The sequence below is a fragment of the Anopheles cruzii genome, chromosome 3, assembly GCF_943734635.1.
Source record: "Anopheles cruzii chromosome 3, idAnoCruzAS_RS32_06, whole genome shotgun sequence".
NCBI lineage: Eukaryota > Metazoa > Arthropoda > Insecta > Diptera > Culicidae > Anopheles > Anopheles cruzii.
Window position 1 is genome coordinate 71,445,011 of NC_069145.1, and position 13,218 is coordinate 71,458,228.

General features: G+C 52.8%; 1 protein-coding gene across 1 annotated transcript; it reads left to right on the forward strand.

Annotated features, from left to right (window-relative positions):
- The first annotated feature begins 7,030 nt into the window (after positions 1 to 7,030).
- Positions 7,031 to 13,015, forward strand: LOC128272847 (larval cuticle protein A3A-like). Its single transcript, XM_053010730.1, has 4 exons — positions 7,031 to 7,099; positions 12,240 to 12,320; positions 12,441 to 12,557; positions 12,629 to 13,015. The coding sequence occupies exons 1-4, from the start codon at positions 7,088 to 7,090 to the stop codon at positions 13,013 to 13,015; spliced, it is 597 nt and encodes a 198-aa protein (XP_052866690.1). The 5' UTR covers positions 7,031 to 7,087.
- Positions 13,016 to 13,218: the final 203 nt, after the last annotated feature.

The window sequence follows — 13,218 nt, forward strand, 5'->3', positions numbered from 1 at the left end:
GTCGGGCTTTTCGAGGTTTTGAGCAACTCTACGGACGTCGACGGCGGAACTATCCGTACTGCTTCACTTGAAGCTGTGAATGCCACCGGTCTCGAGGGCCTGTTGCGGTCTCTCGGACGGCACACACACTTCTGGGGGATTCTCATTCAAACCGCCTGACGAGCCGTGCCCGATGCAGCTTGGTGCGCCTCACACGGGAATGTTATTTCGGCCGAGTTTAAGGCCGGAATCTAAAAGTTAGTAACGACCGGAGCTACCGGATACCGAATACGTGCCAATGGGTCGTTCGTCCTTTTTCCATCTACGGGACAGAAGCAAACAGAATGGCTGCACTAAACAAACGACACACTCGAGTGGCACTCGGGTGGGCGCATTATAATTTCCCTCAAATCCTTGCGGCGTGTTGTTACATCGTTATGCTCCGTGAGCCGCGTGGCAAGTTCGTGCATTCCGGTCGTTGCTGCGGAACCGGGCCAAGCTTCGTTTGCCTTAAACTCAGTGCCCTCAGTTTTGTGGGTAGACCAAATGATGGGGTTCGGGTTTCGTCCTCGGGTGGCTGTTAACCTTCCTGCTTGCCGGCACCACCTTGAAGGGCTTGGGAAAAATTAGTTTCTGTCGCGCTAGAGTCAACACATCGATCGCTGTCGCATCGGTGGGCTCGATCACTGGGGGCTTTAAAATTACTCAGCACCAGTTGCCTTTCGATAAGCTTTTTCGGGGGGCTTTCGAGCTAATGGTGTTTAAATTTACCAACCAGCCAACACCCGGCCCCGGCGACTTTCAACTTCGCCGCCACTCGGGTGGCTGAAGGGCTAAAGTTGGTGTTGAAACAGACCACAGGGCCCCGTAGCAGGTTCGTTGATTGATGTCGCACTCTTTCGCAGGGTGGTTTGAACAATGAGGAAACATAATTTCAATACCTCGGCCGGCCGGCCGGACTGACCGACCGAGTGATTTCGAGCGCCAAATAAAACAGATAAATGTGGGCCACGAGGGCACAGGCCTGTTGGGGGATTAAGTTGTAAGCCTAATCGATACGTGGAAGGGCCCGGCGAAAGGGCAAACCCGGTACCCGGGCTCGGGGCAGGGCACGTCACGCACGCACGCACCACTCGCGTGTATCTTGATGTGTCAGGTCGTACGCACGGTTCGTTCAATCACCGACCGACCGACAGCCGTCAGCCGAACGGATTTTTGATTAATGTTATGCCACCACCGTGCTGGTGCATATCAGATCGGCCGCCGTCGCCGCCGCCGCGGGGTTCGATTGAATCCGTTTCAAAGATGCGTCGCGTATTGCGAGAGTTCGTTCTTCGGAAACCGAACAGAACGGAGAGATAAGTTTCTGGTCGCTCGCCGACGACTGGCTGGCGTTAATGAGATTTTCTTCGGTCCTTCGGTCAGCTGCCCCGTCGGAACGTCGGAAGTATTGGAAACGTAATTGCATTTCACTACGACTTCCAGCTAGTTGGGCATTGGCCGCCCCCGGGGGACGTTGGCTCCAGAGACCACCAGAGATGGGACGCTTTCTGCTGAACACGATTGGTGAACGGAAACGTCGAAGAGATGCGATCTGACGATCTAATCATATCACATGCATTATTTATGCTCTTGTGGAAATTGCAGATCACGCGCTCGGTGCGGAACCCCTGCGGGCAGGGATAGAGCGCCGGAAGGGATAAGAGCAAGGACACGACAGTCGAAGCGAATATGAATACTGCGGACGGAACACATATTTGAATATGGTAACAAACCTATTTTTAGGTTCTGAGGCACCCAAAAAAGTGTTAAAAGTAATGTTGCCTATCTACGTGTCCAATAGCTAACGGAGAACGTAAGGCACGTAAAACCAGACACGGGGTTTGCCGGTGGATTCAATCCACGTTAAATGAAGCGAAACAAAGCTTTAGTTTCGATCGTCTTTGATGCCATTAAAGCTCGAAGCATCGTTCGCCTGAGCGCCTTAAGTCTAATTACCAGTTTGCACATTGCCATTCGATCCTCTTTCTTGGCGACAGCAGCGACGTGCAGTCCTCGGGCGAATGGTTAAACAGAAGGCCCCAATTAGTAGTCCCCGGCTGAATGGCAGCAATAAGCAAATGAAGCATAAAAATACAGCTGGCGCGACCCTTTGTTCGTCCTTTTTTTGTGCTCCGGCAGCCGCTATCGACAGCAGCAATAACCCCTTAATGTGTTCCCTTTTTGTTTTTGGTTCACTCTCGCCGGCGCAAAATTGATATTGAACTCCGGAATGGTGTCCGGTAATTGCTCGCTAGCAACGGGAGCGGTGCAGAGGAAAAATAAGAAGGCACATCCTTAAACACTTTATTAATGGGGCAGACATCACTTAAGCGTGCCATCGTCACGCCACGGCCCGTGATAAAAGATTTCCGACCTTTTTTTCCGCACGCCGTACGCAGTGATTTATTGTTTCGCCTTTATTTCTGAGTGCCTCGGTGGCGGGAGGGAAGTAGTAGTGATGGAGCGCGGATTTTCCGACGCAACACGCAATCCGGTTCGATGCCCCGATTCGACTGCACCGCGCATCGCATTGCATCGCGTTGCAATCCGAAACGCGTGGCCACGAAAGGAAGCGACGGCCGCCGCCGAGTGACGCATTTTCCCACGGAAGCACACGGCGGAAGGTTGTGGCGGCGGAATGTGGCCGATGCCACGTGAGGCACTCTTTTGGACGAGCACGGCACGGCCAACGAAGGTCGCCGCAGTGGCGACCTTCGCTCACGACTGACTTCAACTCGCACGAGTCCTCCGGTCCTGCTGAGTTCAGTGAGAGTGCCACCTCTTCACGGCGGGGTCGTTCGACTGGCGGCGCGACCGGCGGCATGTTGAGGCTGTCAGCCGGAGTCGGCGCGGCCGCCAGAGTGCAGCCGGCCGCCGAGAGTCGAGAGTGACACCGAGACCTAGTTAGCGATCAAGTGGCCGGTTGCATAACGCGCCCGCGATGCCAAGAACCGATCCGTCATGGCAGGTGACCGATCGTCGCCCGCCCGGTTATGATCTGCTCGAGGCGAGGCCGGACCACAGATTAGCCACCGCAACCACCGGACCGGACCGGGCAAGGTTGCGTTATGGCTCTCGCTCTAAAATCTCAGTTCGACTCCGCTGCGGACTCCGCTGGCGTTCGAGAACAGGAAAATCCCCTTTCGAGGGGGTCTTTCGAAACTGCTACTCCGGTCGGACCACGGGCCGAAAAGAGCCACCAAGAGCTAGCTAGCAAGTGTGGCGCCCTAATCCAACAATTCACCCCATAATGATGATGATGATGATGATTATTATTTTCTCTTCATTTCGCGCACTGTGCGATCGCGACGTCTGGGTCCCGTGTCGAGGTGTCAGCACCCCTACGCACGCATCAATCGCCCAGATATAGGTGCTAGAAGGCCAGTTCTGGGGGCCGCGGCCGGATGCTCCGGAGGCGACCGAAACCGAAACCAATCAATGTGATGTGTCAGGCGGAGCTTTGCGCGGATGATTTATGAGGCGGTTTATCGAGCAACAAACAGCCTCGCAGCAGCCACCGACGACGACGAGACCGACTGGCGGAGGCGGTGGTCGCTCCCAGTCCAGTGAGCGGCAGCAGGCATCAAGGTGTTAGGAAGGAACGGGTCAACATACAAAGTATGTTTTGATCAGACCGATTGAAATGTTTATCAAACGTTAATTGGGGTCAGGTTAATCAGGAGATCAAGCGGATTATCTACTGGACAGTGCCAGTTGTTTGTATGTTGCTTGTGCGCAGATCTTGTTAATGGATGATTTATTCATTCGTTTACTTACTTCGACGGGTCACAGCGGGACTGTGTTAATTCGTAGAATTATCAAAAAAACATGGATCGTATTGCACAAACATATCAACGACTAGCAGCGACGATGGAGATGGAAGACAAATGAGTTTTGGACGAAAGAAAAAGGAGCATCAATGGCAAGCAGTTAACAGTCAAAAGCACAAACAAAGCCTTAGCAAGTAAAAGCATCGGCCTCAGAGCAGAAATTATCTGAAGAACATTCAACAGAAAGCATGGCAAAAGTTTTTCTGCTGAGTTCTCAAAGGAAGCAACTCAATTGCGATGGATACTTTATTTGGAAAATCAAAGCAAGTAGTAAAGATTTATTTATTCAAAGCTTTTGAACTGTCTGTCGGTGAACATATTGGGTAGGGGAAAAAAGAAATCCATTATTTTCTCGCTAGATGGCTTTAGTGCTCGATATCTATTGAAGTATCGATCGTATAGTTTCAAGTTTATGCTCGTTTTAAAACATACACTTCACACTTTTCTTTTATAAAGGGGAAAATTCATTGTATTTATGGTGTCGATACTCTAACAGCTAGTTACGTGCAACTTTGGTTTCGTCGACCCGTTTTAGTAGCTTTTGATGTTAAAGATGCATCTCGCACGGGTCGAAAATATCAATAAAATCACAGAAATAGATGCATTATGCAGCTACCTTTAAAATGGTGCGGATAAAATGGTATTTGAAGCAAATCGGACCATCGGAAACATCTTACTAAAAGTACTGAAATTCACGCAAAAAATAATAGATTTCTTTTTCCCTCACCTCATATTTTAAAACCGAAAACGACCTTCACCGAGTGGCCCTGTTAGGTGTAATGAATACCGTCACAAACGCAACAACATATGACATCATGCCCGACCATTCTTTCTCTCCGGGGTCGCACCCTGCGGGACTTCTACCACGCGCCACACTAATGCGATGCATTTTGCGATGCTCGTGGCTTCAAATTTCAGCACCTCATGTTGACGAGTCAATCAACAACGCTCCGTCGGCGACGACAGCGTGTGGGATGCTGTCGCCGAGCCGAACGCACCAGCCGGCCACGTGTGCAGTACCACGAACGAATGTGGGACAAAAACGCGGCCAAAATGGCCCATCATGGGTGCAGCCAGCCAGACCTCTTGACAGACCTCCGCTCGAAGGAACACGGGTGGGAGCTTTAAAATCGATCCATGCAACGACAGGACCGGCCGAGGTCGGCCGGACTGACGGCCCGTTATCTCGGTGCACTCTTCCAACGCAACGTGCCAAAAACCCAGAACTGGTTACTCCCGAGCTTTGCCGTGCCGATCAAACGATCGTAAGCTTTTAACCCCTCCGCAAGAGCTGTTACCGGGGGGGGTTTGGGTTTTTGTTTTCTTCGGGTGACCAAAAATAGACAGGGGTCTGTCGATGGAAGGTGATGGACGGGGCCACACTCTCGGGGCGGCGGGTAAGTGGCACTCCAAACGCTGCACCGTGTGAATAGCTTTCGTAATTGAGGCTAGGCGCCGGCCCGGCCCTTTCGACGTTCCCGATCTCCTAATCCAATCACCCCCTGGGCGCACGGCAAACGGGCTGCCCATGCTGCCCATGGTCTGACTGTTGGCTTTTTTATTCAAAATGTATGATTTATCACCATCTCCTGGATTCGCCTGGCACGTTGGGATTAGTGCGTTAGGTCGGGACCGGCAAATGCAGCTTCGATATGCGATGCGATGCGAGAGCCACACATTCTACTGTTTCCGAGTGGATGGATCCCTCGGGGCATGTTTGCCGGTGGAAGTTGGACAACGAGCGTAACGGATGTTAATTTGGAACCAACAAACTTGTGGCCACTTCGTAGGCGGCTAAGCCGGGAAAGCTGCTCTGCTTCAGTATGGCAGAATCACCGTCTCGGGTGCCGGGAGTCGTCGGATGTTTTTGGGAGCCGTTGCGAAATCCTCGTGCCGTAACATGCTGCTATTAATGCGGGCCACCGAAATGTGGTTCTGGGATGTTAAGGGGTCGTGTACGGGTCAACAAGCACTGTAGCACTCGGTACGGCTTGAGCTAATCGAAGAACTCCAACATAAAACATGAACTTCATTGCCGTCGGTTGCATACGCTAAGATTGATGTTAATATTGAAACATGGATAATGCAAACTTTTTGTGAAATCTTTTAACTTATGCTCAGACAAGACCGTTTGTTATTTTAGGGCCTTACTTAATACTTTGGTCTGATCCGAGGACAATTTTTACAGTCAATTGCCGAGATAGGATCCGAAACGAAGAATGTGTTTAAGACTATTCCTAAAAAGATCTTTCGGACCGTTTAACAGATTGAAACAAATCTAGACAAAGACTTTTCAAAGATTGCTTGAGTTGTAAGCGAATTCGGGATAGCTTTTGGCCACCGTCGTATACTTAAATAATGTGTCCATAGTTTCTCTTTCTTGATCCTTTTATTTGGAAGCTTCGTTTACTTATTCTTAAATTACTCATATCTTTTTGATTATCATTAATATTTTCTCATTCTTATCTAATCAAAGAACGTTTTTTTTCCTTATTGTGCGTTAATCGGCAAACTTTTAAGCTCATTTGTCTGCGTTTCATTGCATCTCCCTGCAACTTTGTAGCCCGGCCACCCGAGAACCTACAGTCCATTTGATTTGATTTATCGTTTCGTTCGCGGTCCCGATAAGCGCTCGACACTCATCAAAGTCGTGGACAAATAATGCGTTAAGCATGTTATTTTCCCCTCTGCCCCAACGACGACGACGGAGTGCGTCAGTCCGTCGAAATGGAACCGCCCGATCGAAGGTTCGCCCCCGGGTTCTCCGGTTTTCGCTGCTCCGCATGGCCCGGCACTCGCTTATCGTCGCGTCCCTGCGTGTCCGCCGCGTGAACTGTGAACTTGTAACCGACGCGCGGAATGCAATCCGCCCCCCACCCCACGCGGTGCCGTGTGTCCCTTTCGTGACACGCGGCGCGACAGCGACATTTACACCCGACCTTCCGCAACGACGACGGCGATGACGACGGCCCAACAAGTCTCTCGAAAGGGAACCTGCGCGAGTTGGGCGCGATACCATTTTGTCGCCCCTTTCGGCCCTCACGGTGTCTCGCTCTCTCACGCACGATCACACGATCGTGGTGCCCTCCTTCGCAGCGCACGCACCTAGATCGTACCGGGGGCGAGGGCTATATAAAGTGCGCCGGATTGCATCGGAACGGTATCAAAGTTGAGTTTGCTTTCGGTTCATTCGGTTCAACCAGCGTGTGTTCAGTTCAGTCGCCCTCGCCGCCAAGATGTTCGCAAAGGTAAAGAAAAAGGCCAGCTCACCAAGCAAGGATAACGGCAGTCCACGAAGAGGAGAAGTTTTTGGGGTTTGCGGGGTGCTTCGGTTCGCAAGGTTCAGACAAGCGGAATCGGAAGCTTCCGAAAGGTTCAAGTGATGGGTAAACATAATTCGGTGTCGAAAAGTTCACGGACTCCCTTTGTGGCGGCGAAAGAATGGAAAGAATGGAGTTGGAAAATACCTTCCCCGTTGGGTTGGGCGAAGAAAACAACAGCAGCAGCAGCGGCCGTGGCAGCGCCAGGATTAAAGCAGCTCTAAAGAAAAGTTCAAGCGATTGAAGCCGCAATCGGGTTGAAGAAAATCCTATTTTACACACACGATCACCCGATTAGGAGTTGGCGGTCTGTTGGCGAACGAAGTTATGCGAAATCTGTTTTAAAGTTTACCAACTGGAAAGCAGGAAGCCCTCGGGGGGCCTTCTTCACCCTTTTAGCATCACTCCGATGCAGATTGTTAGCATAATTAGTTATGCAAATGGAATGCCAAATTAAAACGAAAGTTTACGGTTCGAAAATACGCTCACCGCTCACTTCATTTTCCGTGCACTTTTCCGCGGCGTAGCTTAAAAAAGTGAGTGAAAACTACTCTACCGTGCGCTAATTAATCCGCTTTCGCTGCCGGTCGGAAGCGAACTGGCAAAAGGCTCACCCTTGGTCGTCCGGTATTACTTACCATCTTGGCCGTCTTGGCCGTCACGGACCCTTTAAAGGGCACTTTTTCTTCGGGAAAAGAAATCTCCAATCTCCACTCCGTCCACGTCTTCGTTGCCACGATGGCCCTTGAGGATATCCGATTCCGGGGCCCTCACCCGGAGGCGTGCTGTGAGGCGTGAATATTGCGCCAGCCACCCGACACGGACCCGCCGCCATTCGGATCAGCCAAAGAGGGATTCGATTAACGTCACCCGACGGGACACAATTCCGCAATGTCCTTTCGCAGCGGCGCCGGACAGGACAGCCAGCGGGCAAGATTGGTGACATTTTTCATTTCGCAAAACCCCGCCGCCGCCTCCTCCGGCCCAAGTGTTTCGAAGAACTGCCGTCCGCTCGAGGACGTGCCGTGGGGGGGTCAAAGATCGTGGCTGATGCGCTGTCAATTGAAGGCTGATTGGAATCTTGGGCTGCCCAAGACAACAGTGGGCCGCCGCCGGGGGCGATAACGAGCTGACAGTGGCCGCGAAGATGGTCGAAGCCGTCCCGAGGTAGGCGCCTCTGGGAAGTGATTTGATTCCTGGCTCGTGGCGCTATTTTTGGGCGCGGTCATACAGCAAAGTGGCACCTTAGCGGGCCAGTAATCTACGAAAAGCGTGGTCTTTCGTGCGGAGGTCCGCTTGCCGGCGAAATTTACAATTCTAACGGCGGTCTCGGCAAACGTCAATCGATTCGTGTCCCATTTTGTCCTGATTCTGGCATTCACCTCCAACGAGGCGAGGCTGTTGAAACTTTCACATCCGGCCGGAGCGACCGGAAGCCCGCGGTCGCGGGCTCGAGCGAAGAGAGTGAACTTTTCCGGTGGCTTCATTAAAATTTCACCCTCTCATTACCGACGTGACGCGGTTTCGGGGCGCCCCGCCGGGGTGTGCTCACTCACTAACCTTTTAACTGCCGGCCCCGGAGGGGGTCATGTTTTATGCTCGATTTTCTGCGAGCGAGCCGGGGATGCAATTTTCATCGAGTTTGGGGTGGCCCTTATGCCTGGGTGACCCCAACAGTAACCAGCCTCGGTAATCGGTGCTCCAGTGAGTAGGAATTCGATTTATTTTAAACGGTGCCGCCTGCCGAACGGGGTCCAGGCCGACGGTTTTCCAATTTTCTGCGCCCTGAATTATGGCCTTCACAAGTACGAAGCCCGAAGTCCGGTTGGTAAGTTCTTGCCCGGGATCTGGAATAGGAGCCACATCTTGCGAAGCACTTTTAGGGCCCGCTCCTGCCTGCCTGGGATGTTAACATTAATGGATCGAACATGCGAACATAAAAGTGCTCCGTCTCGGTCTCGGTGCTCCGTGTTCTAGGGCACCAGCAGCTTATGGATGACCGCGAATATCTCTCCCACCGGAGAGGGCTCAAGGACGGCCCCACCTGCGGAGGATGAGTTTCTGAAAGCAGAACTGTGTGGTTGGGGAGGAACCGCTCCTAATGGACCGGCATTAGCGGCCGCACAGCTGATGCCGATGACGATGTAATTTTAGCATCGCTATTTGCGCCATTTCACTCACTTTTTCCGGGCTTCGGCCGACCGAAATTTTATTCACCCGCGACACGCGACTGACGTTTGCCGGGTGACGTTTGCTTTTGGAGAAGAAAAGTCGGCCCTCAATTATGGGAATTATGCGAAGACGCTAGACTCTAGACGCACTTCGGGCGCTAATGGGACTAATTTAATCAACCTCAACCACAAAGCCGGCTGGGAGGACGTGGATCGTGCGCCATCGTCACGGGCACGTGTGTTTGCGGTTTTCACGGGTGGAACCGTGGTTCAATCATCGCCTGCCATCGCATCGTGCCTCGCCTCGATTAGATTACGCCACCGTAACCCGTAAACACCCGTTCCATCACTTTTCGGGCCCATTCATGCCGCATGTCGGTGCAAGATCTCGTCGGAACGCTGCGCGAGATTGTGCACGGAGCGCCTTCAATACCGATCGATTTTACCGAGTTGATGGTGAATTTGCCTGCTCAATCCGATTCGATTACCACGGATCGATCGATGGCTTTCTGGCGTCTTTCGGGAGTCACACGAACGCTCTGTGTGGAAAATCGCGAGGTCCTTTTTGGCGATGCCGTAATAATCGGCGCTCTTTCGATAATCCTTTTATTACACGGCCCATTCCGCGGGTGAGGCGAACCATAAAGCACCCGCCGGCCGGCACGCTGGCCAAGGAAAGGCTTTCCCGCTCGGAAGGCTGAAGATGAAAAGTGATTGTCGCCGGACCGCGGACAAAAGACCTGTAAAATTGTGTGAGCAGCGCGCAATTGCGAAAATGGAGTGTCCCTGCCGAGTGCCGAACGCACAATCCACGTCAAGTAGAAAGCGTGATTGGAAAATCGCTTCACTGCAGTCGGCGTGAAGCGTATCGAGCAACGAGTTTCCTTTTTACCGATCACCGTCCGAACCCCGAGTACCGAGCTCGCGTAATCGAAATTAATGCTAATGATATGATTTTCATTTTCCGCGGACCGGCGGATGGAACGGATGGAAAAGGGGACGAAAACCTTCGGTTTGCGTCCCACAAACGGAGATCGCTGTTTGCGACCAGAATTTAATTACCAGCACGTTCGGTGGAGGATGAAAGAAAAATCATAAATCCAGTGAACAAACAGCACGAGGCGCGGGTTCCCGAGAGCGGATCTGTGGCCGTGCCGTCGGACTCTGCCGCGGGCTACTAAAACAAAAAACGGAGCACGTAGAAAAAGAAGAAAACCCTGGCCAAAGCTCGGGGGCCGGCCCACGGGATGCCATTAACACGATGGTTAAATATTTGTGCGGACGAAGGACCAATTTTGTCGCCATTTTTTTACTTGCGCGGTCCTCGGAGGGCGATGATTCCGTCGTGGGCACGCTTCGGTGCATGTAATCCGCTTTGAAATGTGAAATGTTTTCCATTCATCATTCCCCGGTGCGTCCGGTGTGTTAGATGGCCGTGGCCCTGGGCGCCTGTTTGTGTTTCGGTTTTGTAGGTTGGCCACACACAAAAAACATTCGTTGTTTGCAGCACTTTCCTCGGAACCGGGCACGTAAAATAACTGTTTTAAAGCTCTTAATTGAAGAACGATTGGGACATAGAACACCCTCCACGAACCTCTCCAATGCGTCGCCAGCTGGCCCGACCAACAGGTTGGGGTCAGCCGACACAAAAAGGGGGACGGCCATCTCCAGCGCAAAGTTGGTTGGACTTTTTGATGAGTTTTTGTTCCTCTTCAATGAACGCTTGAAATCGACGAAATCCCATACCGACGGGTGTGCTGCACGAGGTACTCGAGGTACCTTGTCCTCCTTTCCTCAACTTCGGGAATTGCTTATTGCAGTTTTATCAAACTATGGGCAGGGCTAATCCCCGAAGATAGTGCCATCGGAAGGCGGCCACTTTTCTCCGTTGCTTCTCCGTGAACGGAAAATCCTTTACCCAGAAGTAGTCATTAGTTCCTAAAAGGTGACTTGCAACTGCCACCGGCTTCCCTTTTGGGTGCTGAAAATCCTTCGGCCCTTCTGAAGGCTTTAAAGACATCGCTCGAAAAAAGAGAGGCTCACATAAATCTGTCGGCCTATTGAGCTGTTTAGCCGTAGTTCGCGATAGAGGCCCCGTCTGGCTGGCTAATCTGTTGGGAAGAATCTCAACAAATTAAGCGCGAAAAGCATTTAACAAATAACTTTCCCGCTTTTCCGGGGCATCTTTTTAAAGCCATCGTTCACTAAATCGTGGCCGGCCGGCCGGCCCGGATTGCGGCCGAAAGCGAGAGAAGCAAGATTAACAACTCGAAGTTTCGATGTTTTCTCAATAAACAATTGCGCGCCGTCCCGAAAGAGCCGTCGGGGTTTTCCAAGAAAAATCCAGCCAGTGGCCACCGTGGCCAAGTGTCGTAGATTGCAAGTCCTTTCATTGGCTTCGAGCCGACCGCACCCGGTCGGGCCAACAACGTGTTGCTCCACGTGCTTTTCTTCGCCATTTATGTGGCCCCATTTTTTGTGTGTGTCTGTGAAAGGAACAAATTGTTTTACGGCTGTTACGTGGCGCTTGTTTGGGGCGACCACAATATCAATTCGACGTAACGCACGCGTGCGGCGTCGAAACGTCCCTCGTGAGTGTCTCGAAGCAATCGGAATCCGATAAATGGACGGGGGGCCGAAGCCGATTTGATTGTTTGGGTTCGCGTCCTTTCCAAAGGCTTCCGGAGGTGGGACCCCGAATGCGGCTGAGAAGCTTTAATTTTTGGGCGATTTAATTTAAAGTCAAGCCGTCGGCACCTTTCTTCGGCAGTGGCCTTCGCCCAGTGGGTGGCCACAATCCTGGTCTGTGGCCGGATGTTTAATCCAACAAAACCGTCACCGGAAAACTGGACACTTTTATCGAATCCTTGTTTCTACTCCCCCCTCGTTCGCTCCAGGTATTCGTCCTGCTGGCCGCCGTCGCCGTCGGAGTGAACTCGGTCGCCATCGGTGTGGCCGCCCCGGCTACCCTCGTCAAGGTGAGTCGGCCGCCCCGAAGAGGGAGCGGCGAAAGTTTTAATTAATCGACGCCACTTTTAAAATTACTTCCCAAATCCGGTGACATCCTTCCGGTTTCGGTGGCCCACTCTCGAGAGCAGACCGAGGAGTACGATGCCCATCCGCAGTACAGCTTCAGCTACGACGTCCAGGACTCGCTGACCGGTGACAACAAGCAGCAGCACGAGACGCGCGACGGAGACGTTGTGCAGGGTCAGGTAAGTGGTGGTTTGCCAGGGTTGTCCTCTCTATGTTCTCTACCCCCCTTTGGTCCTCGTTCTCCCTCCAGTACTCGCTGGTGGAGCCGGACGGTACTCGGCGCACGGTCGACTACACCGCCGATCCGGTCAACGGATTCAACGCCGTCGTGAGCAAGACCGCCGATGCCGGCGTGGTGAAGACGGTCGCTGCCGCCCCGGCTCTGGCCGTGGCCCATGCCCCGCTCGCCTACCATGCCCCGGCCGCCGCCGTCGCTTACCACCACGCACCGGCCGTCGCCGTGGCCCATGCTCCAGTCGCCTACCATGCCCCGGCCGCCTACCACGCCCCGGCTGCCTATGTTTCTCACGCCCCGGCCGCCTACGTGTCGCACGCCCCGGCCGCCTACGTGTCGCATGCCCCGGCCGCCTACGTATCGCACGCCCCGGTGCTGTCGCACGCCGTGTACCACCACTAAGTTCCCGCTCCGGTCACCTACTAACGCACGACGCAGCCAAGGACGCAGAAAGCACGCACGCAGCCTCCGGAGATCCGGACCACCGGACGGCCGGCCGTCCATTCGACTCTGTATTCAGTATTGTTTAATTGTATTGTGTAATGTGTATTGTGGAGTGTGCAGTATTAAGGATGCGTCCATCGTCCTTTCCCCTTTCACGCTCC